The 26,085-nt window shown below is 35.8% G+C and overlaps 1 protein-coding gene across 2 annotated transcripts in view; it reads left to right on the forward strand.

The window, feature by feature from the left end:
- The window catches only part of ABCB7 (ATP binding cassette subfamily B member 7), a 162,001-nt gene extending 136,273 nt beyond the window's left edge, over positions 1–25,728 (forward strand). For both annotated transcript variants that reach the window (XM_032387827.1, XM_032387828.1), the window contains one exon: positions 23,607–25,728. In XM_032387827.1, coding sequence (XP_032243718.1) covers positions 23,607–23,822 — 216 coding nt within the window. In that variant the 3' untranslated portion in view covers positions 23,823–25,728. The remainder of the gene's footprint in view (positions 1–23,606) is intronic.
- Positions 25,729–26,085: the final 357 nt, after the last annotated feature.

Genomic DNA, 26,085 nt, shown 5'->3' on the forward strand with positions numbered 1-26,085 from the left:
TGGGGAGACAGGAGAGGAGAAGATAACCACATACAGCAGTGCAACTGCGGCAACAGCAGACAGACTGGGCAGGCATCTGGTCTGACTGTTGGCCCCACCCACCATCAAAAGCCTGTCAGGAAAAGGCAAGAAGAGCACCCTGAAGGTTGATGCTACTGCAGCCCTAACACATGGACTGGGGCCAGGCGTCTGGTTTGACTACAGGTCCCGCCCACCAATGAAAGCCTCTCAGGGGGCAACAGAGGGAGAGCACCCCGCAGTTTGATATGACTGCAGCCCAGGCAGAGGGGCTGAGAACAGGCATCTGGTCTGGCTGCTCACACTACTGAATTACAAGCCCACAGTGGCCCCAGACTCTTCCCTTAACAGTACAGGGACCAAACCCTGCCTGGTACACCCAGAACATGAAAAGTGGACCATTGCATCTAATGACTGAAGGCATGACAGCTTAGCCGCAGCAGTAGGGTACACACAACTCACTAGATGATACACCTGAAGCTCCTGGTTCTGGTGAACAGTGGACATTATGCTACAGGACACCACAGACCTCTTCTTCATAAGGCCACTACTTTCAAGATCAGGAGACTTAGCAGAATTTCCTAATACATAGAAACAAATACAAAGAGGCAAAATTAGGAGACAGATGAATATGTCCCAGATGAGAGAATGGGACAAAAGTAAAGCAACAGAACTAATTGAAACAGAGATAAACAATATGCCTGATAAAGAATTCAAATTAATGGTCATAAAGATACTCACTGGACTAGACAGAAGAGTGGAGAATTTCAATGAACCTTTAATAAAGAGATAGAAAATATAAAAAAGAAGCAATGAGAGATGAAGAACTTAATGACTGAAATTAAAAATACACTAGGTGGGGGGCACTTGGGTGGCTCAGTCAGTTAAGCATCTGCCTTCAGCTCAGGTCATGATCCCTGGGATCGAGGCCCGCATTGGGCTTCCTGCTCAGTGAAGAGCCTGCTTCTCCCTCTCCCTCTGCTGCTCTCCCTGATTGCGCTCTCTCTCTCTCTCTCTCTGTCAAATAAAGAAATAAAATCTTTAAAAAAAAAACTACACTAGAGGGAATCAGTGGCAGATTAGAGGAGACAGAAGAATGGATCAGTGAGCTAGAAGACAGAGTAATGAAAAGAATCAAGCTGAACAGCAAAAAGAAAAAAGAATAATAAAAGAGAATAGATTAAGGGAACCCAGGAACATCATTAAGGATTATAACATTCACATTATAGCAATCCCAGGAGGAGAGAGAAGGGTGCAGAAAAATTGTTTGAAGAAATAATAGCTGAAAACTTCCCTAACCTGGGGAAGGAAACAGACATCCAGATTCTGGAGGCATACAGAACTCACAACAAAATCAACCCAAAGAGGTCCACACCAAGACACATAATAACTACATGGCAAAAAGTAGTGATAAAGAGAGAATGTTAAAAGCATCAAGAGAAAAGAAAACAGTTATATACAAGGAAAACCCCTTAAGGCTTTCACCTGATTTTTCAGCAGAAACTTCGTAGGCCAGACAGGGGTGGCATGGTATATTCAGACTACTAACAGAAAAGTAACCTGTAACCAAGAATACTCTACACAGTAAGGCTATCTTCAGAATACAAGGAGAGATAAAGGGTTTTCCAGGCAAATAAAAGTTCAAGGAGTTCATCACCGTTAAACCAGCCTTCAAGAAAAATTATAGGGAAATCTTTGGAAAGAAAAGGCCATAATTAGGAGTAAGAAAATTATGAAAGGAAAAAATTTCACAGGTAAATGCAAACATATAATAAAAATGGTGTATTAATCACTTTTAAAACCAGTATGGAGGTTAAAGCAGAAAAACAAAATAAATTATATCTATAAAAGTAATCAAGAGATTCATAAAATAAAAGGATGTAAAGTATGATATACATAAAATGTGGGAGAAGTAAAATTTTACTACTTTAAAAATGACTTCAAACTTAACTGACCATCAACCTAACATAGACTGTTATATGCATAAAATATTATATATGAACTTAATGGTAACCACAAAGCAAAAACCTGTGGTAGATACACAAAAAGTAAAGAGAACGTAATCCAAGCATAACACTGAAGAAAGCCATCAAATCACAAGGGAAAGGGGAAGATGGGGGGAGGAAAGAAAAGAACTACAAAAACAACCATAAAACAAGTTACAAAATGGCAATAACTACATACCTATCATTAATTACTTTGACTGTCAATGGACTAAATGCTCCAATCAAAACACATAGGAGGAAAAAAACACATAGGATGACTGAATGGATAAAAAATATGAGCGCCATCTAAGTGCTACCTACATGAGACTCAGTTCAGACCTAAAGACACATGGAGATTGAAAGGAAAGACACAAACATTTACCATGTAAGTAGAAGTGAAAAGAAAGCCAGGAGAGCAATACTTCTATTGCACAAAACACACTTTAAAACAAATATTGTAACAAGAGACAAGGACACTACATAATGATAAAGGGGAAAAGCCAGGAAGAAGATATAATAGTTGTAAATATTTGTGCACTCAACATGGGAGCACCCAAAAACATCATGTGTTAACAGACATAAAAGAAGAAATTAATACAATAATAATTGACTTTAACACCCCACTTACATTAGTGGGTACATCATCTATACAGAAAAATAAAAGAAACAGTGACTTTGAATGACATATTGGACCAGATGAAATTAACATCATATATATTCAGAACATTCTATCAAAAAACAGCAGTATACACTTATTTTCAAGTGCACACAGAGCATCCTCCAGAATAGATCTCATATTAGGGCACAAAACAAGTCTCTGAATTTAAGAAGATAAAACCACATCAAGCATCATTCCCAAACAAAAAGATATAAAACTAAAAATCAATTGTGAGAAAAATACGGAAAAAAACACAAACACTTAAAGCTTAGCAACATACTACTAAACAACCAATGGATCAACAAAGAATCAAAGAAGAAATCAAAAAATACATGGAGACAAATGAAAATGAAAACACAATGGTTCTAAGTCATTGAGATTCAGCAAAAAGTGTTCTTAGATGAAGATTATACCAATATAGGCCTATCTTGTGAAAATAAAAATCTTGAATAAACAACCTAACCTTACACCTAAAGGGGCTAGAAAAGAAAGAACAACAACAACAAAAAAGCCCAAAGTCAGTAGAAGGAAGAAATAAAGATTAGAGCAAAAATGAATGAAATAGGGACTAAAAAAACCAAAATAGAATAGATCAATGAAACCAGGAGCTGGTTATTTGAAAAGACCAACAAAATTCATAAACCTTTAGCCAGACTTACCGAGAGAGAGAGGACTCAAATTCAGAAATAGAGAAGAAATAACAGCCGAGAACACTGAAATACAAAAGATGATAGGAGACTACTATGAAAAACTGTATACCAACAATTTGGACAGCTAAAAGAAATGGATAAATTATAGAAATATATAACCTTCCAAAACTGAATCAGGACACAATAGAAAATTTGAACAAACCAATTACTAGAAATGATATTGAATCAGTAATCAAAAAACTCCCAACAAACAAAAGTTCAGGACCATATGGCTTCACAGGTGAATTCTGCCAAACATTTAAATAAAAGTTAATACCTATTCTTCTCAAACTATTCCAATAAATAGATGAGGAAGGAAAGCTTCCAAATTCATTCTGTGAGGCCAGCATTACCCTGATACCAAAACTACGTAAAGATATTACAAAAAAAGCGAACTACAGGCCAATATCTCTGATGAATATAGATGCAAAAATCCTCAACAAAATATTAGCCAACCGAATCCAACAATAAATTTAAAAAAATCATTCACCACGGTCATGTGGGATTTATTCCCAGGATGCAAGGGTGATTCAATATTTGTAAATCAATTAATATAATAGGTCATATCAATAAGAGAAAAGAACAAAACCATATGTTATTCTCAATAGATGCAGGAATCATTTGCAAAGTACAGCATCCATTCATGATAAAAATTTTCAACAAAGTAGGTTTAAAGCAAACATACCTCAACATCATCAGGCCATATATGGAAACCCACAGCTCACATCATACTCAGTGAAAAACAGAGCTTTTCCTCTTAACAGGAACAAGACAAGAATGTCAACTTTCACTTTTATTTAATAGAGTACTAGGAATCCTAGCTGCAGAAATGAGACAAGAAAAAGAAAGAAAAGGCATCCAAATTCATAAGGAAGAAGTAAAATTTTTCATAGAAATCAGTAAAGTCACAGATTACAAGATTAATGTACAGAAATCTATTGCATTTCTACACACTGATAATGAAGTAGCAGAAAGAGAAATTAAAGCAATCTCGCTTACACTTGTACCAAAATTAATAAAATACTTAGGAATAAACTTAAGGAGATGAAAGTTCTGTACCATGGAAACTAAAAAATATTGATGAAAGAAATTGAAGATGACACAAATAGATATTTCTTGTTCATGAATTAGAAGAATTAATATTGGTGAAGGGTCTATACTACCCAAAGCAATCTATACAGATTCAGTGTAATCCCTTTCAAAATACCAACAACATGTTTCTCAGAACTGTAACAAATAATTTTAAAATTTGGATGGAACCACAAAAGACCTCAAATAGCCAAAGCAATCCATAAAAGAAGAACAAAGCAGGATGTATCAGAATCCCTGATTTCAAGATATATTATAAAGCTGTGGTAAGTATGGTACTGGCACAAAAATAGACATCACTGGAAGAAAATACAGAGTCTAGAAAAGAACCCACACTTGTATGGTCAGTTAATCTATGACAGAGGAGGCAAGAATATACAGTGAAGAAAGAGTCTCTTCAACAAATGGTGCTTGGAATACTGAACAGCTACATGCAAACAAATGAAACCAGATCACTTTCTTACACTATACACAAAAATAAACTTAAAATGGATTAAAGACCTAAATGTGAGACCTGAAACTGTAAAAATTCTAGAAGAAAATAGGCAATAATTTCTTTGACATTGGCTGTAGAAACATTTTTTTTTAGGTAAGTCTTTTCAGGCAAGGGAGAATCAGGCAAAATTAAACTGTTGTGAGTACACCAAACTGAAACGCTTTTGCATAATGACAGAAACCATCAACAGAACTACAAGGCAACCTATTGAATGGGAGAAGATATTTGTAAAATGATATATTTGATAAGGGCTTAATATCCAAAATATATAAAGAACTTATACTACTCAACACCCAAAAAAACAAATAATCTGATTTAAAAAAATGGGCAGAGGACTTGAATATACATTTTTCCAGAGAAGCCATATAGATGGCCAACAAACACATGAAAAGATGCTCACCATAAGTAATCATCAGGGAAATGCGAATTAAAACCACAATGAGATATCACTTTATACCTTTCAGAATGGCTAAAATCAAACACACAAGAAATAAGAAATGTTGACGATGATACAGAGAAAAAGGAACCCTCATGCACTGTTGCTGGGAATGCAAATTGGTGCAGCCACTGTGGAAAACAAACTGGAGGTTCTTCAAAAATTTGAAAATAGGTAATTCCACTACTGGGTATTTACCCGAAGAAAATGAAACTGCTAACTTGCAAAGATATATGCACCCCTATGTTTATTACAGCATTATTTACAATAGCCAAGATATGGAAGCATCTCAAGTGTCCATCCATAGGTGAATGGATAAGGAAGAGTATTACCTGGCCATAAAAAAATTGAAATCTTGCCATTTGCAGCAACATGCATGAACCTAGAGGGTATAATGATAAGTGATATCGGTCAGAGAAAGATGAATACCATACCATTTCACTCATGTGTGGAATTTAAGAAACAATTCAAACGAACAAAGAAAAAGGGACACAAAAAATAGACCCTTTAAATACAGAGAACAAATTGGTGGTTGTCAGAGGGGTGGTGTGTGGGGGGATGGGTGAAATAGATAAAGGAGAATAAGAGTACACTTCACTTGATGAGCACTGGGAAATTTATAGAATTGTTGAATAATTGTATTTTAAACCTGAAACTTATACTAATATAACACTGTATCTTAGTTGCAGTTCAATTAGAAAAAAGTTTAGTACGTGAAGAACATTGGAAATTGTCACAAACACAAAGAACTTAAATATTGTTTCTAAAGAAAAATGCAGAATTTGTGTTCTTTAAATGAGATTGAATCCTGATAGGACTTCATTTTTACTTCCTTTTGATGGGAAAACAAAGGCATTTTTCTTCCAAGAAGAAATAAACTATTAACTCCCTTTTCATTGAAGTATTAAAAGCAAACTTATATCAGGAAAGCCTTAAAGCCTCATATGATAGAATCAGGTTTTAGAGAGTGTATATATAAAATAATTTTTTGCATTCAGTTTTGCTTTGTACAGAATCATTGTTCATTATTGTTTTTGTATTTTTTATTTTTATTTTTTCTAATATCTGCACATACCCTTGATGTCTAAAAGAAAATTACCGTAAAATAGTCACTTGCAAACGTGATTATTTTCATTTTTTTCCTCCTGGGGAAATGGATAGCCTGCTTTATCCCTTCTGAGGGATTTACTGTAAGAGTGTACTATCTAAATGTTCTGATCAACTCAGAATACCACTATAGTGATTGGTAGATTTAAAAATTGTGATAATTTTCCTTTTCTCCACTCTTTGTAAGGATATATTTTCCCATATCCTAGTACTTGGTTATTTCTAATATTGTTCAGTTTTTCACCTTCCATTTAGCCTTTTCTATGATTATGTTTCCCTTCTAATAAATAAACCTTCAGTTCTTTATCATTTTGAAAGCCTGAATACTGGATGTTGAGAGAGAAAAAGCATTCCCATGTGCTTTCTATATTGAGTTATTGAGAGAGAATTTTTCACACCTCATATAAAGTGGTGTGTATGTGTTTGTATATATGTATTTTATATACATACATATAGTTATATAGTCTTACCTGTGTGTACTTGAGCAACCCTAGATCTTTTTGTTGTTTTTTTCATAAGTGCTTACATTCATTAGAAAATAAACTAATTGTTTTCAGTATGATTATATACCACAATGCCTTAAATATGAAATGTTGTAAATATACTTTATTATCCAGTTGATGTTCAAAAGAGGGCAGTTGTTGTGATAAGCACTGGGTGTTGTATGTACGTGATGAATCACTGAGTTCTACACCAGAAACTAACACTACACTATGTGTTAACTAACTGGAATTTAAATAAAAACTTGGAGGAAAAAAATTAAAAAGACAGAATCTGAAATAAAATCTGCTGTTGGTGCTTTTTTACTAACCTTTCCATTGTATGCAGGCATGCAGATAGTCTTATAAAATAGTAAAAGTACTTGAACAAGCTTGTGCGCTCTTGTCTCATGCCATGAGGTTGACAGTATCTACAGTTATATCACAACATTGCCACTTGAAGTTTGGATTATAATTGGAACTAATTTATTAATGATTATAGCACATGTATCTAAAATATCTTTATGTTTATAATTTGATAATTCTGTATTTGCTTGATTATGAAGATCAGAGGCTTTCATTTTCTAGTGAAACTTATGTGATCTCATATGTTCTATCAGCAGTGCCTTGTAGTATTAATGTTACATCTACATAAGAAATAGAATTCTCAAGGTCCCTCCTTATCCTCACAACCTGGTGATTACTGCTCCCCAGCCTTGGCAAGAGGCTGTAGGTTGACTTGTCAGGAAATGGAGTCAAAGAGGCTCTAGACAGGAAACTATCAAGCACATGAACAAAGATGGGGAAGATTAACTGGAAATCAAAACACACCAAAAAAGAAGACAGTAGAGCCTCTTCTGCCACTGACTCCAAGAACCTTGCTAACCATTTATTTATTTCTACTATCACTGCTCCTTCCTTCATCAGGAGATAATTGAAGAATTCTCTGCAGAAAACACAAGTAGCCCCAGAAAAGAAAGATATTTGTATTTGGAGACCCCAGCAAAATGACCATGTATCCATATGATCATCCTTCAGTGAAACCCCACAGTTGAAAATCCCATTCCCATGCATGTAGAGTTTCCAGTCAGTTTTCTAATGCTCCATTATTGTCAGTGCATAATAAAGGAAGACCTCTTAAACAAGCAGAAAAAAAAGGAACTCAGTAGAAAATGTAGACAATGCAAAGAGCATAAGGCAACTTATATAATTAATATCGTCACAGGTCATGGAAAATGAAGCATTTTTAAAATAAGGACAAATGCTGTTAAGAAAAAAGAGTAAAGGGAGTTTTATATGGCATGAGTTCCAGATACATTGTTAAATGAAAGAAAGAACAATTCACAATCTATTGTATGCTGCTATTTGCAAGGAGGATGGGGAAAAACAGTAATATGTTATATTTACTTATTTTTGTAAAAAAGAAACTCAGAGTTTGTACCTCTTAATCCACTTCATTTTGCCCATTCTCTTATCCACCTTCCCTCTGGCAACTACCAGTTGGTTCTCTAATTAAGAGGTACAGACTTCCACTTACAAAATAAATAAGTCACGGAGATGAAAAGTATAGCATAAGTAATACTGTCAATAATATTATAATAATGCCTTATGGTGACAGATGGTGACTACATTACCGTGACCAGCACTGAATAATGTATACAATTGTCTAATCACTATGTCCATACACCTGAAAGTAATATAACATTGTATGTCAATTATATTTCAATAAAAAATTACAAAAAATGGTATTGTCCTAAATTGAGCTGGAAAGAATTTAGTATTTGATGATTCACAGTCTTTCACTGGCTCAGAGGTATGATCATGGATATTAATTATTACTATACTAAGGCAATTCAGAACAGTGTTTAACAGTTTGATTAACATAAAATATACTAAAGCCTTTCATTTTTGTATATCAGTGCCAAATAAAAAGAACTATTAGCAAAAGAGAAAATAACAACAACAAACTCAGGAAGCATAAACTAGAAACTAAAGAAATTGACTGCTTGTGGAGTGGGGATAGAAAGAAGTAGAAGAGATAGGAAGGGGAACATGACTTTCCTGATTATACTTTTTTATATATGTATTTTTTTACTTTCAAGTTTTTAAATTCCACTTAACGTAGAGTGTGATATTAGTTTCAGAGATAGAATTTAGTGATTCATCATAGCACCCAGTGCTCATCACAAGTGCCCTCCTTAATACCCATCCCCCCACCCACCTCCCCTCCAGCATCTCTCAGTCTGTTCTCTATAGTTAAGAGTCTGTTTTATGATTTGTCACTTTTCCCCCCATGTTCATCTGTTTTCTATCTTAAATTCTACATGCAAGTGAAATCATACGGTATTTGTCTTTCTCTGACTGACTTATTTCGCTTAGCGTAATACTCTCTACCTCCATCCACACCCTTGCAAATGGCAGAATTTCATTATTTTTGATGGCTGAGTAATATTCCAGTGTGTGTATGTGTGTATGTGTGCATGCACAAGCGCGCGCATGTGCAGTGCCTGTGTGTATACCACATCTTCATAATCCATTCATCAGTCAGTGGGCATTTGTACTCTTCTCATAGTTTGGCTGTTGTTGATACTGCTGCTTTAAACATCGGGGTGCATGTACACCTTTGAATCTGTATTTTTGTAACCTTTCAGTAAATACCTACAAGTGGAATTGCTGGATGGTAGGGTAGTTCTCTTTTTAACTTTTTGCAGAACCTTCCTACTGTTTTCCAGAATGGCTGAACCAGTTTGCATTCCCACCAACAGTGTAAGAGGGTTCCTTTTTCTCCACATCCTCGCCAATGTCTGTTGTTTCTTGTGTTAATTGTACCCATCCTGACAGGTGTGAGATGGTATATCACCATGGTTTTGATTTGTATTTCCCTTATGGTGAGAGATGTTGAGCATCTTTTCATGCACCTGTTAGCCATCTGGATACCTTCTTTGGGAAAATGTCTGTTCACATCTGCTGCCCATTTTTTAACTGGATATTTGTTTCTTGGGTGTTGAGTTTGATAAGTTCTTTATAGATTTTGGATACTACCCCTTTATCAGGTATGTCATTTGCAAATACCTTCTCCCATTTTGGAGGTTGCCTTTTAGTCTTGTCATGTGTTTCCTTCACTGTGCAGAAGCTTTTTAACTTGAAAAGTCCCAATAGTTTATTTATTTATTTTTTAACATATAATGTATTATTTGTTTCAAGGGTACAGGTCTGTGATTCATCAGTCTTATATAATACACAGTGCTAATTACAGCACATACCCTCCCCAATGTCCATCACCCAATTACCCCATCCTGCTAACTTCTCTCCCCTCCAGCAAACTTCAGTTTGTATCCTAAGGTTAAGAGTCTCTTATGGTTTGTCTCCCTCTCTCGTTTCGTCTTGTTTTATTTTTTCTTCTCTTCCCCTATGATCCTCTGTTTTGTTTCTTAAAGTCCACATACCAGTGAGATCATATGATAATTGTCTTTCTCGGACTGACATATTTTGCTTAGCATAATACCCTGTAGTTCCATCCACGTCATTGCAAATGGCACGATTTCAATTTTTGATGGCTGAGTAATACTCTATTGTGTATATATATACCACATCATCTTTTTTTTGTCATACTTTTTTTTTTTTTAATTTTATTATGTTAGTCACCATGCAATACATCATTGGTTTTTGATGTGGTGATCCACGATCCATTGTTTTTGTATAACACCCAGTGCTCCATGCAGTACGTGCCCTCCTTAATACCCATCACCGGGCTAACCAATTCCCCCACCCCCTTCCCCTCTAAAACCCTGTTTGTTTCTCAGAGTCCATAGTCTCTCATGGTTCATTTCTCCCTCTGATCTCCCCCTCATTGTTCCCTTCCTTCTCCTAACGTCCTCCATGCTATTCCTTATGTTCCACAAATAAGTGAAACCATATGATAATTGACTTTCTCTGCTTGACTTATTTCACTTAGCATAATCTCCTCCAGTCCCATCCATGTTGATGTAAAAGTTGGGTATTCATCTTTTCTGATGGCTGAGTCATATTCCATTGTATATATGAACCACATCTTCTTCATCCATTAATCTGTTGAAGGGCATCTCGGCTCTTTCCACAGTTTGACTATTGTGGACATTGCCGCTATGAACATTGGGGTGCATATGGCCCTTCTTTTCACTACATCTGTGTCTTTGGGGTAAATACCCAGGAGTGCAATTGCTGGGTCATAGGGTAGCTCTATTTTTAAATTTTTGAGGCACCTCCACACTGTTTTCCAAAGTGGCTGTACCAACTTGCATTCCCACCAACAGTGTAAGAGGATTCCCCTTTCTCCACAACCTCTCCAACATTTGTGTTTCTTTCCCTGTCCATTTTTGCCATTCTAACTGGTGTAAGGTGGTATCTCATTGTGGTTTTGATTTGAATTTCCCTGATGGCTAATGATGATGAACATTTTTTCATGTGTCTGTTAGCCATTTGTATGTCTTCTTCAGAGAAGTGTCTTTTCATATCTTCTGCCCACTTTTTGACTTGATTATTTGTTTTTTGGGTGTTGAGTTTGAGAAGTTCTTTATAGATCTTGGATACCAGCCCTTTATCTGTAGTGTCATTTGCAAATATCTTCTCCCATTCTGTGGGTTGCCTCTTTGTTTTGTTGACTGTTTCCTTTGCTGTACAGAAGCTTTTTATCTTGATGCAGTCCCAAAAGTTCATTTTTGCTTTTGTTTCACTAGCTTTTGGAGATGTATCTTGAAAGAAGTTGCTGTGGCCGATGTCAAAGAGGTTACTGCCTATGTTCTCCTCTAGGATTTTGATGGATTCCTGTCTCACACTGAGGTCTTTCATCCACTTTGAGTTTATCTTTGTGTATGGTGTTAGAGAATGGTTGAGTTTCATTCTTCTGCATGTGGCTGTCCAATTTTCCCAGCACCATTTATTGAAGAGACTGTCTTTTTGCCATTGCATGTTTTTTCCTGCTTTGTCAAAGATTATTTGACCATAGAGTTGAGGGTCCATATCTGGGTTCTCTATTCTGTTCCATTGGTCTATATGTCTGTTTTTGTGCCAGTACCATGCTGTCTTGGTGATCACAGCTTTGTAATATAGCTTGAAATCGGGCAACGTGATGCCCCCAGCTTTGTTTTTCTTTTTGAACATTTCCTTGGCGATTCGGGGTCTTTTCCGATTCCATACAAATTTTAGGATTGTTTGTTCCAGCACTTTGAAAAATGTCATTGGAATTTTGATTGGGATGGCATTGAAGGTATAGATTGCTCTGGGTAGCATAGACGTTTTAACAGTGTTTATTCTTCCAATCCATGAGCATGGAATATTTTTCCATCTTTTTGTGTCTTCTTCAATTTCTTTCGTGAGTGTTTTGTAGTTCCTAGAGTATAGATCCTTTACCTCTTTGGTTAGGTTTATTCCGAGGTATCTTATGGTTTTTGGTGCTATTGTAAATGGAATCGTTTCTCTAATTTCTCTTTCTACAGTTGCATTGTTAGTGTATAAGAAAGCAACTGAGTTCTGTACCACATCATCTTTATCCATTCATCTGTCAGTGGACATCTGGGCTCTTTCCATAGTTTGGCTATTGTGGACATTGCTGCTATAAATATTGGGGTGCAGGTGCCCCTTCAGATCACTATGTTTGTGTCCTTTGGATAAATACCTAGTTGTGCAATTCCTGGGTTGTAGGTAGCTCTATTTTCAACTTTCTGAGTAGCCTCCATACTCTTTTCCAGAGTGGCTGCACCAGCTTGCATTCCCACCAACAGCGTAGGAGGGTTCCCCTTTCTCCTCATCCTCGCCAACATCTGTCCTTTCCTGACTTGTTAATTTTAGCCACTCTGACTGGTGTAAGGTGGTATCTCACTGTGGTTTTGATTTGTATTTCCCTGATGCAAAGTGATCTTGAGCACTTTTTCATGTGTCTATTGGCCATTTGGATGTCGTCTTTGCAGAAATGTCTGTTCATGTCTACTGCCCATTTCTTGATTGGATTATTTGTTCTTTGGGTGTTGAGTTTGATAAATTCTTTATAGATTTTGGATACTAGCCCTTTATTGATATGTCATTTGCAAGTATCTTCTCCCATTGTGTTGGTTGTCTTTTGGTTTTGTCACACTGTTCCCTTTGCTGTGCAAAAGCTTTTTATCTTGATGAAGTCCCAATAGTTCATTTTTGCCCTTGCTTCCCTTGCCTTTGGTGATGTTTCTAGGAAGAAGTTGCTGTGGCTGAGGTCGAACAGGTTGCTGCCTGTGTTCTCCTCTAGGATTTTGATGGATTCCCGTCTCACATTTAAGTCTTTGATTCATTGAGTCTGTTTTTGTGTGTGTTGTAAGGAAAAGGTCCAGTTTCATTCTTCTGCATGTGGCTGTCCAATTTTCCCAACACCATTTGTTGAAGAGACTGTCTTTTTTTCCATTGGACATTCTTTCCTGCTTTGTCGAAGATCAGTTGACCATAGAGTTGAGGGTCCATTTCTGGGTTCTCTATTCTGTTCCATTGATCTATGTGTCTGTTTTTTGTGCCAGTGCCATACTGTCTTGATAAGATTACAGCTTTGTAATAGAGCTTGAAGTCCGGAATTGTGATGCCACCAGCTTTGCTTTTCTTTTTCAACATTCCTCTGGCTATTCAGGGTCTTCTCTGGTTCCATACAAATTTTAGGAATATTTCTTCCATTTCTTTGAAAAAAGTTGGTGGCATTTCGAAAGGGATTGCATTAAATGTGTAGATTGCTCTAGGTAGCATAGACATTTTCACAATATTTGTTCTTCCAATCCATGAGCATGGAACGTTTTTCCATTTCTTTGTGTCTTCCTCAATTTCTTTCATGAGTATTCTATAATTTTCTGAGTACAGATTCTTTACCTCTTTGGTTAGATTTATTCCGAGGTATCTTACGGTTTTGGGTGCAATTGTAAACGGGATTGACTCCTTGATTTCTCTTTCACCTGTCTTGTTGTTGGTGTATAGAAATGCAACTGATTTCTGTGCATTGATTTTATATCCTACCACTTTACTGAATATGCCAACAAATCAGGCAGTCTGGAAGAAATGGATGCATTTCTAGAGACATATAAACTACCAAAACTGAACCAGGAAGACATAGAAAACCTGAACAGACCCATAACCATCAAGGAAATTGAAGCAGTAATCAAAAATCTCCCAACAAATAAGAGTCCAAGGCCAGATGGCTTCCCATGGTAATTCTACCAAACGTTTAAAGAAGAATTAATACCTATTCTTCTTAAGCTGTTTCAAAAAATCGAAATGGAAGGAAAGCTTTCAAACTCATTCTATGAGGCCAGCATTACCCTGATCCCAAAACCAAAGACCCCAGTAAAAATGAGAAGTAACAGACCAATGTCCCTGATGAACATGGATGCAAAAATTCTCACCAAAATACTAGCCAATAGGATCCAACAGTACATTAAAAGGATTATTCACCAGGATTAAGTGGGATTTATTTGTGGGCTGCAAGGGTAGTTCAACATCCACAAATCAACCAGTGTGATACACTACATAAATAAAAGAGAAGAACCATATGATCCTCTCAATAGATGCAGAAAAAGCATTTGACAAAGTACAGCATCCTTTGGTTAAAACTCTTCACAGTGAAGGGACAGAGGGAACATACCTCAATATCATAAAAGCCATCTATGAAAAATCCACAGTGAATATGATTCTCAGTGGGGAAAAACTGAGAGCTTTTCCCCTAAGGTCAGGAACACAGCAGGGATGTCCACTATCACCACTGCTGTCCAACATAGTACTAGAAGTCTGGCCTCAGCAATCAGACAACACAAACAAAAGGCATCCGAATTGGCAAAGAAGTCAAACTCTCACTCTTTGCAGATGACATGATACTTTATGTGGAAAACCCAAAAGACTCCACCCCAAAGTTTTTAGAATTCATACATGAATTCAATAAAGTGGCAGGAAAAGTCCCAATAGTTTATTATTGCTTTTGTTTTCCTTGCCTCTGGAGAAATACCAAGTATGAAGTTGCTACAGCTGATGTCAGAGAGGTTACTGCCTGTTTTCTCCTCTAGGATTTTGATGGTTTTCTGTCTCACATTTAGGTCTTTCATCCATTTTGAATTTATTTTTGTGTATGGTGTAAGAAAGTGGTCCAGTTTCATTTTCTTCCATGTTGCTGTCCAGTTTTTCCAACACCATATCTTGAAGAGACTGTCTGTCCCTTTGGACATTTTTTCCTGTGTTGTTGAACATGAGTTGACCATATATTTGTGGGTCCATTTCTGGGTTCTCTATTCTGTTCCATTGATCTATGTGTCTGTTTTTGTGCCAATACTATACCGTCCTGATTACTACAAATAACTTCAAGTTCAGAATTGTGATGCCTCCAACTTTGTTTTTCAAAGTTGCTTTGGCATTTTGGGGCCTTTTGTTTTTCCATACAAATTTTAAGATTATTTGTTCTAGCTCTGTGAAAAATGCTGTTGGTATTTTGATAGGGATTGCATTAAATGTATAGATTGCTTTGGATAGTATAGACATTTCAACAGTATTTGTTCTTCCAGTCCATGAACGTAGAATGTTTTTCCCTTTTTTGGTGTCATCTTCAGTTTCTTTCATAGTGTTTTTTAAGTTTTCATAGTACAGATCTTTTACCTCTTTGTTTAGGTTTATTCCTAGGTGTCTTACGGTTTTTGGTATAATTGTAAATGTGATTGATTTCTTGATTTTTCTTTCTGCTGTTTTATTATAGGTGTATAGAAATGCAACAGATTTCTGTACATTGATTCTGTATCTTGCAAATGGACAGAATGCATGTATGAGTTCTAGCAATTTTTTGGTGGAGTCTTTTGGTTTTTCTATATAGAGTATCATGTCATCTGCAAATAGTGAAAGTTTGACTTCTTCTTTGCTGATTTGGATGCCTTTTATTTCTTTTTGTTGTCTGATTGCTGAGGCTGGTACTTCCAGTACTATGTTAAATAAAAGTGGTGAGAGTGGACATCCTTGTCTTTTTACTGATTATAAACGAAAAGCAGTTTTTCTCCACTGAGGATGATATTAGATGTGAGTCTTTCCTATATGGCCTTTATGATGTCAAGGTATGTTCCCTCTGTCCCTCTGTTGTTGATGGTTTTTAATCAAGAATGGATGCTGTATGTTGTCAAGTGTTTTTTCTGCATCTATTGAGAGGATCATATGGTTCTTAGCCTCTTTTTTATTAATGTGGTATGTCACATTGAGTGATTTGCAAATATTGAACCATTCTTGTAGTGCAGGAATAAATCCCACTTGATCATGGTGAATGATTCTTTTCCTATACTGCTGTATTCGATTTGCTAGTATTTTGCTGAGAAATTTTGCATCTATGTCCATCAGGGATATTGGCCTATAGTTCTCATTTTTAGTGGAGTCTTTGATTTTGGAATCAGAATAATGCAGGCCTCGTAGGATGAGTGGAAGTTTTCCTTCCATTTCTAATAAGAAGAATAGGTATTAACTTTTCTTTAAAGATTTGATAGCATTCCCCTGTGAAGCCATCTCGCCATGGTCTTGTTTGTTGGCAGATTTTTTATTACTGATTCAGTTTCTTCACTGGTTATCTGCCTGTTCAAGGTTTCTGTTTCTTCTTGTTTCAGTTTTGGTAGTTTATATGATTTTAGCAATTTATCCATTTCTTCCAGATTACTCAATTTGTTGGCATATAATTTTTCATAATATTATCTTATATTTGTATTTTTGTATTATTGTTTGTCAGTTCTCCTCTATCTTTCGTGAGTTTATTTATTTGGATCCTTTCTCTTTTCTTTTTTATAAATCTAGCCAGAGGGTTATCAATTTCGTTAATTTTTTCAGAGAACCAGCTCCCGGTTTCATTGATCTGTCTGCTGTTTTTTTGATTCTGATATTATTTATTTCTGCTCTAATCTTATTATTTCATGTCTTCTGCTGGTGTTAGCCTTCATTTGTTGTTCTTTTTCTTTTTTTTTCTTTTTTTTAATTTAAATTCAATTAAGCCAATGTATTTAGGTTTTGATATAATGTTCACTGATTAATTAGTTGCGTATAACACCCAGTTTTCATGACTGTTGTTCTTTTTCTAGCTCCTTTATATGTAAGGTTAGGTTGCATATTGGAGATCTTTCTACTTGAGGTAGGCCTGTATTGCTATATACTCCCTCTTATGACTGTTCTTGCTGCATCCCAAATGTTATGGACTGCCATGTTTTCATTTTCATTTGTTTCTGTGTTTTTTCCTAATTTTATTTTCTGGTTGACTCATTCATTGTTTAGTAGCATGTTATTTACCTTCCAGTATTTGTGGTTTTTCTCAAATTTTATCTTGTGGTTAATTTCAAGGTCATAGCATTGTGGTCAGAAAGTATGCATGGTATGATTTCATTCTTTTTGTACTTGTTGAGGCTTGATTTGTGACCAGTATGTGATCTGTTCTGGAGAATGTCCCATGTGTATTTGAAAAGAATGTGTATTCTGCTGCTTTTAAGATGCAGTGTTCTGAATCTGTCTGTTAAGTCCATCTAGTCCAGTGTGTCTTCAAAGTCATTGTTTCCTTATTGATTTTTCTGCTTAGATGATCTGTCCCTTGATATAAGCATGCCCTACTGTTTTTGTATTATCAGTGAGTTCCTTTATGTTTTTTATTAATTGTTTTATGTATTTGAATGCTTCCAAGGTGGGGGAGATCTTCTTATTGGATAGACCCCTTTTTTATTATATAATGCCCTTTTTCATCTCTTGTTACAGTCTTTGGTTTAAAGTCTAGTTTGTCTGTTATAAATATTGCTACTCTGGCTTTTCTTGAAGTCTATTTGCATGGTAAATATTTCTTCATCCCCTCACTTTGAATCTGCAGGTGTCTTTAGATCTAAAATGAGTCTCTTCTAGGCAGCATATAGATGGGTCTTGTTTTTTTTTTTTTTTTTCATCCAGTCTGACACCATATCTCTTTTGATTGGAGCATTTAGTCCATTTACATTCAGAGTAATTATTGTTAGATATGAATTTAGTGCCATTTTATTACTTGTTTTGTCATTGTTTCTTGAGATTTTCTGTGTTACTCTCTAGTCTTTGTCAGTTTTGGTCTTTCTTTCCCACTCAAAAATTTCCTTTTAATAATTCTTGCAGTGATGGTTTAGTGGTCATGAAATCCTTTAGTTTCTGTTTGTCTGGGAAACTCTATCTCTCTTTCTATTCTGAATGACAGCCTTGCTGGATAGAGTATTCTTACCTGCATATTTTTCCCATTCAGCACATTGAATATATCATACCTCTCTCTTCCGGCCTGCTAAATTTTTATGAACAGGTCTGCTGCTAATATAGTTTGTCTTCCCTCTTAAGTTAGGCACTCCTTTTGTCTTGCTACTTTTAGGATTTTTTTTCTATATCTCTGCTTTTTTGTTAATTTAACTGCAATATGTCTTGATGTTGGCCTGCTTTTGTTGATTTTGATGGGAGTTCTCTGTGCCTCCTGGACTTGGAAGTCTGTTTCCTTCCCCAGATTATAATTTTTCAGCTCTAATTTCCTCAAATTAATCTTCTGTCCCCTTTTCTCTCTTCTTCTGGGACTCCTGTGATACAAATGTAATTATGTTTCATGGAGTCACTGAGTTCCTTTAGTCTACTTTCGTGTCCCTAGATTTTTCCCCCCTTTTTATCAGCTTCCTTATTTTCCATAATTGTACCTTGTATATCACTTACTCGTTTCTTTTCTTCTTCCTTTCGTGTGGTCATTGCATCCAGTCAGTTTTGAATCTCAGTTATTGCATTTTTCATTTTGGCATGATTGTTTTTAAGCTCTTGTATGTCTGTGGTTAAGCGTCTCCCAGGTCTCTTCTATGCTTTTCTCAAGCCCAGCTAGTATCCTTAAGATTGTTGCTTTAATTTCTGGGTCAGGTGTGTTACTTACATGTATTTTGTTTAGATCCCTGGCCATGACCTGTTCTTTCTTTTGTGATGAATTCCTCAGTCTTGGCTGAGGTATCTATTTTCTTCTCTGTGTTAGGAAAGCCTGTTATGTTTCCTGCTTTTGAGAGTAATGACTTTATGAAGAAGAGGTCATATAATGTCCAGGGCCTGTCGCTTCAGGAAGTGTCTCTGCTGTCTGCTGTGTGCACTCTGCTGCTGTCTTATGGCTGCTCTATCCCTCAGATCAGTACTCTGCAGAGTTTCTCCTTGCCTGCAGTGAGTAGTGTCTGGACCTTGGCCAGAGTGTGGCAAGTTTTAATTAGTTGTGCTCTTGTCTGCTTGTTTAAAAAGACCTGGTGCCATTTCCACTAGAGCTGAAGATTTGCAGAAGTCTGTGGTCAGTAGATATGGTGCCTGTGGAGGTTTGTGCTGGTTTTCTGGGGGAGGAGCCCGCTGTGCTGGTTCTCAGGCACACTTGCCTGAGAGAAGCAATACCAGTAGAGAGCAGAGGGGCAGGGTTGGTGTAAGCAATTAAGCAGCCTGTGTTGTCACTCTTCTATTTACTGAAGTTATTAGTTGATGCTGAAGGCCAGTGGAGGGAAGTGGCACCAGCCAGTTCCTTTGTCCCCTGAGAGGGCAGTTCGTCAGGGAAGCACTCCCACAGGAGCAAATAAAGTCCCTTCATGCACACTAAGTGTGTTTTAGATTATTGTTTTCTGTCTGTGTCTGGGTTTCTTGCCTGCCTGTTGCAGTGCAGTGTGTACTTTTTGAATCATCCTGTCAGTTTCTCAGTTAATGGGTTTGGGAAGTGTTTTCATTGTGTGATCCCCTCTGTGCTTCTCTCTCTCTCTCTCTCTCTCTCTCTCTCGCCTCCCTCTGCAACCTGGGCGCCTTCCCCTCTGCAGCATCCATGATCCATTTCTTCCCCAAACCAGGTCTCTGCATCTCCTATCTACCATGATGTGGCCTCCTCTTTCCCTCTAGTTGTGCCGTTTGTTCTGTCAGTCCTCAGGTCAATTTCTTGGGTATTCAGAATGAGTTGATATTTATCTAGCTGTGTTTGAGGGATGCAGCAAGCCTACGGTCCTCCTACTCTACCATCTTAGCTACTTTATTATTTTTACTTTTGAACCATGGCAGTGTTTTTATATATTTAAAATTTTGAAAGTCAGCAAGGATGGGGAAAAGCAAAAAGTGATTACAAACAGAAAGAAGTGAAACTAACTGCATAACAAATTGATAACAAGACATGCAGAAGAAAAACAATCTAAGTAACTGTTGAACACATTACTCTGATTATTTACCCTTGGTGGAATATAAGGACAAAAATAAATCAAAATTTGAACCTAATTTTGTTATTACTAGTAGTATGGAAGTAGCCTATTTGAAATTGTTTTCTGTATATTTTAAGAGTGAGCATATGAGTAAATATACCCATGTTGTAAAACAGTGGTCAAGATAATAATAATGGAATGCAAGAAGAAGAGGAGCAACCTTGTGATGTTATATTGGAACAGAATTATCAGTATGAATTCAAGATGATAAAGTTCCTAACTTTTCAGTGAAAAGGCCTAGAAGCAGTGAAATCCCAGTAGTAATAAGTATAACAGGCACATAGATCTTGAGCACTAAATACTGTTCCTCACTAAAAGGAACCAAAATTCTTTGAATATATGACTGATTCAGTATCTGGAGTGAGAAAACTAATGAATACCTATCACAAAGACACAAGAACCATTTTTTTGTGGGCTCCCACTGGCCCAATGTGGGATAATTCGAACATAAAAAAAAAATAATGATACTTAATGAATTATGATATGTTCAATAAAAAACTAACCTATAGGGGCGCCTGGGTGACTCAGTCATTAAGTGTCTGCCTTTGGCTCAGGTCATGATCCCAGGGTCCTGGTATCAAGCCCCACATCAGGCTCCCTGCTCCGTGGGAAGCCTGCTTCTCCCTCTGCCTGCCACTTCCACTGCTTGTGTTCCCTCTCTCGCTGTGTCTCTCTCTGTCAAATAAATAAATAAAATCTTTAAAAAAAAACCTAACCTATAATTTCACAACAATACAAAAGTATGGGGAAAGGGAAAGCTCTTCTTTAAGAAGAATGCCAACTAACACTTGTAGAAAGAATGACGAATTTAGAAAAAAGTCATATTTTGCAGCTACCATTGTAATAATGACTTCAGGTAAGGATCATCACTGGTTGCTAAAACCAAATGGTGAAAAAATTATTGGGGAATGGAATATTTACACAGTTTGAAAATGTAACCCATAGATTACTTATTAATTTCAAAGAGAAAAATTACTTTTAAAATAGAGAAATGTAATTCCCTTAACCAAATGATCAAACTTCTTATTAATTGTGGAGTAAATTGACATTGTGTACCTCCTGACCTGATGCAGTGGGGCGCATCATCACCTATATTGTATTTCTACCAAAAATGTTTAGCCTGAATCTAATAATCAGGAACAACTAAACAAAAACAACTTAAATGGCATTCTTTAAAAACGCACCTGGGGGCACCTGGGTGGCTCAGTCGTTAAGTGTCTGCCTTCGGCTCAGGTCATGATCCCAGGGCCCTGGGATCAAGCCCCACATCAGGCTCCCTGCTCCACGGGAAGCCTGCTTCTCCCTCTCCCACTCCCCCTGCTTGTGTTCTCTCTCTCGCTGTCTCTTTCTCTCTCTCTCTGTCAAATAAATAAATAAAATCTTAAAAAAAAAAAAACCGCACCTGGATTTTTAGAAATGTCAGTGTAACACATACCTAACACAGACTTGAAAACTTATAAATTCAATGTATTGATCCCGATTGGATTCTGGGTGGAAAAATATGTATATAAAGGATATATTATTGGGACAGTAGGTGAAATCTGACTATGGATTATATGTTAGATAAATTTCTTGGGTGTGATAATATTTGTATTCTAGTCAGTATGAAAATATTCTTGTTTTTAGGAGATACATGCTAATGAAATATGTAGGAGTGAAATGTAATGATGTCTGTAACTCATTCTCAAATGAATTAGCAAAAAAATAGTGTAAATTTAGAGAGAGGATGAAGTGAGAAAAATGTGGTGTAGTTGCCAAACTGGGAAAAGCATGAGTTTCCAGATTGAAAGGGCCCACCAAGTACCCAGCACAATGAATGGAAAGGAAAACACACACACACCAGAACACATTATCATAAAATTTCAAAGTTGAGGATAAATAAAACAACCTTAAAAGTTGTGAGAGGAATGTCTCAAAGGGGAGGTAGTCATGGAGGATTGAACTAATAGATTACCTAATATAATTGATTATGAGAAAAATAGTATTCAGATGGGCTTTATAATTCTGGAAGAAAGTTTAGAGAGAATTACCAATAGTGACATAGAAAAATTAGAAAATGAAAAAACAAGGCAATTACTAAGAATAAAAAATTTTACAGGAAAAAATATATAAAATTCTAGTATCTACTTGGCTCAACAGGTAATACTTTACATGGTCATAATAAGGTAAACACTGAATATTAACTTAAACAACACTTGTGCTATAATCAATGTTATTGGAAGAGTGTAAAAATGAAACAGTGGTAATGTGGGATAGTATAGGAGTGCTGAATTTCATAATACATGTATATATGCATATATGTATGTGTAAATACCGAAGAAATAGCTATGAATTTGGGGATAGGAAGGCGATAGGCATGAAGGAGGAGACAAAAGACCTTTTTGTTATAAGATTTTTAATCTTAACTTTTTAGGATATATACATTTGTACTTTAATACAAATAAAAATAATTTAAAATACATTTTTACTACAGGGTAATTATTTGTGATTTATTTCATTGGTATTTCCACAAAAATAATTCCATTTTTTCTAGTAGCTTTTGATGAAGTTTTCACGGAGGATTTTGTTTGTTTTTGACAGTGGTAAATAGAAAAATATAAAACATGTAACCCATGGGGAGTTTTGTGCCAATGAAGTGGTCCACACATACCAAGGTTGAGAACTGTGTTATTCACAATCCAGAGGAATTTAAATAGCTGAGCAAAATAGTTCTTTTTTAAACTGCCTAGCTAGCAATGAAAGAGGAGTCTTAAATTAACCACTCAGATGTGGGAACAAATTTTAGTTGTTTTGCTTAAGGGTATATTTGTAAAGGTCCTAAAACTGGGAGTACCAGTAAAAGTGACAAAACTCCTTTTGTCTCCCACCATGTTTAACAGTAGCTGTCAAGAGACAAATTAATTGTAGATAAGAGTTTGGAATCTATACCAAATCTGCAATGTTAAGTTTAATATCCATTGTTAACAAAAATAGCTACTGAAAGAAGTAGCTTTTCATGGAGAAATCTTTTTTATTTTAAAGTATACATAACGATTTCAGGGTATTATTTTTATGTCCCTGTAATAAATAACAATGCTTTTGGTTAAATATTTACCAATTACAGTTACCTTTAAAAATTTTTCACCTTCCTTTTCTGCCCTTCAGAATTAAAAATAAAACATTAAAATTTTATTTAAGTGAAATGGTTTACAGTATATGGAATTTCATAGCTTTTTGTTTGTTCACTGGACTAATAGCTTAACAGGGAAGAAAGCATTCCTACCTCAATTTTTCCTACTTATACTATGGATGAGGAATTGGGAGAGGTATTTTAATGAATGCAAATCCTTCAAAATCATTAGTTAGAAATTATTATGTATTTTCAGTTATTATGCTAGTTATATGACCTTTTTCTATGTTTCTCTTGCTTTTGCTTTTTAGGGTAAGATAGCTGAACGTGGTACCCACCATGGTTTGCTTGCAAACCCTGGCAGTATCTATTCAGAAATGTGGCATACACAGAGTAGCCGTGTGCAGAACCATAATAACCCCACATGGGATGCAAAGAAAGAAAATGTGTCCAAAGAGGAGGAAAGGAAGAAACTACAAGAAGAAATTGTCAACAGCGTGAAAGGCTGTGGAAACTGTTCCTGCTAAGTTGCACAAGACATTTTTTTTTGACACATTTGCACTGAAGCAGAATTGTTTTATTAAAAAAGAAATCATACATTCCCATTTCTATAATCCTTTTTTTAGGTAAGATTTATTTGAAAAGGAATTTGAGTTTTACATCTTTCACAATATTTCATGTGATGTCTGTATTTAGCCACGAATTATTTTCTTGTTACTGCCTTATTTGTGCCCAAAGCATCGTTTTTGTTACTATTTCACTTTGCCCCATTTCCATTTTGGGGGCCTGATAGCCATTTGATATCCATAACCAGATGAATTACATTGGATTCCAAATTTTAATAGTTTTTTAAATTTCCTTTATGCTGACAGTTTAGATGGAAAGTATCCATTTCTTTTTTTTTTTAAGAGGACAGTGTAGGTTCATTGTTTCTCCTCCCTCCCCACTGACATACTTCAGTGATAGATACCTACACTTTCATTTTTTAAAGTCTTTGCCACTGTATATCTTTTGGAGGAAAAACCTTAATTCTCATGTATGTATGTAGAATGTTCTTCATCATTAACCAGCATCTCTAGTGATGGGAATTTTATTTTTTCATCAAAATGAGTTATTGCTCTTGTTTGGGACCAAAATTTATGCCTTTCTCTTTAAACACTTAAAACCTTGATGTAATTTGACAGTTGTCATACTGGGAATGATCTAAAAAGCTTAGGAAGTTAATTGCCCTTCTATTTCCATCTTAACTCTAGTGCTTTTGGTGTCTGAAGTTATATAAAGAAACAACTAAATGGAATGTATGCATGCACATATATGTGTGTGTGCACATGCTCACACTTGTATATAAAGCAGCAACCACTTAAAAATTATTAATGACCTTGAGGTAAATAGGAGAAGATTATGTATATGTACTCTAGATGATTGGGACTTTAATCAGTGACACGTCAGAATTTATTACAAGGTCATCCCTTCCTTTTTCAGTAATTTAATGAGTTCCTTTAAATGTGTCATAACAAGAGCCCAAACAAAATGATCAGGTTTTACCTGTTAATAAAATGTTGGTATATGTTCACTTAGAAGCTCCTCTCTTTTCCAATTTGAATAGCTTCTTTTCTTTTTGAAAAAGCTGTTTTCTTTTCATATGATTAGAGGTGGTCTCTAGGCCACTGGATCATGTGGTCATTAACCAGTATTTTCAGCTAATAAAAACTTGAATAACTTAAAAAACACACTTATTGTAAGGGCCACTAAGTAAGTCTTAAATATTTTCATCATATTAAGATGGTTCTATACAGTGAAATAATAGACAAAAGATTCACTGAGAAGAAAATGTCAAAAAGGCATTTATTATAACAATAATTTTACATTACAATATTACATATTCACATAAAAAGGTATAAAGTATAAATTTTTAAATAAATGTTGAAACTTTTTTTTTAATGGATTGGGATGAATAAGCTACAGTTTTAGAATATGGGCTCTGAAAATGGAGCAAGATGATAGGGTTTTATTTCTTACATCCCTCTATTTTAAAAATTGCATATTCCCTTCCTAAGCAAATCCCAGTTTACAAAAATTAAATTGAAACAAGTAATTTGGGATCAGAAAAACTGATGCCTTCCTGAAGGTTTTTAACATAGAAATATCTTGGTGGACAGATAGGTTCATTTGGAAATTTTTTCGACAGTTCAAGTCTGAGGGTCAGCTGTGAGAATCAGAAAGAGGCCTAGGCATTTGGACAAATTCAAAGTATGCATTTATTTTTCCTTTACAGGGATGTGCACCTTTTACATACCTTTAAGATAAATATTTTGCCTTTTCCCTTAGATGTTGACAAAGATCATTTTGTACAAATGGCTAGTTTAAAAATAAGTTTTAAAGGGCACCTCCGTGGCTCAGTCTGTTAAGCGTTCAACTCTTGATTTCAGGTCATGATCTCAGGGTCGTGAGATCAAGCCCTGCATTGGGCTCTGAGCTGGACATGAAACCTGCTTAAGATACTCTCTCTCCCTCTGCCCCCCCCCAAATAAATAAATAATAAATTAATTAATTTTGCTTAAGGGTAAGATATTTAAAGATTATATGAATTCTTGTTTCCGGGTCACTTTGTCTATGTTGTCGTCTTGCTGTCATCCTTCCTAATTGCTCGGTGTGTTGGTGAGTAGCATCTTTTGCCAGTGTATATTCATAATTCATATATACCTTCTGCCTTTATCATAGGATATTCTGTTGTAGATTAGTAGTTGAAAGGTTTTAAATATATTTGCATTGGCAGCTTTCTTAAATTAT

This window comes from Phoca vitulina, unplaced genomic scaffold (genome assembly GCF_004348235.1).
Source record: "Phoca vitulina isolate PV1807 unplaced genomic scaffold, GSC_HSeal_1.0 scaffold51, whole genome shotgun sequence".
Lineage (NCBI taxonomy): Eukaryota > Metazoa > Chordata > Mammalia > Carnivora > Phocidae > Phoca > Phoca vitulina.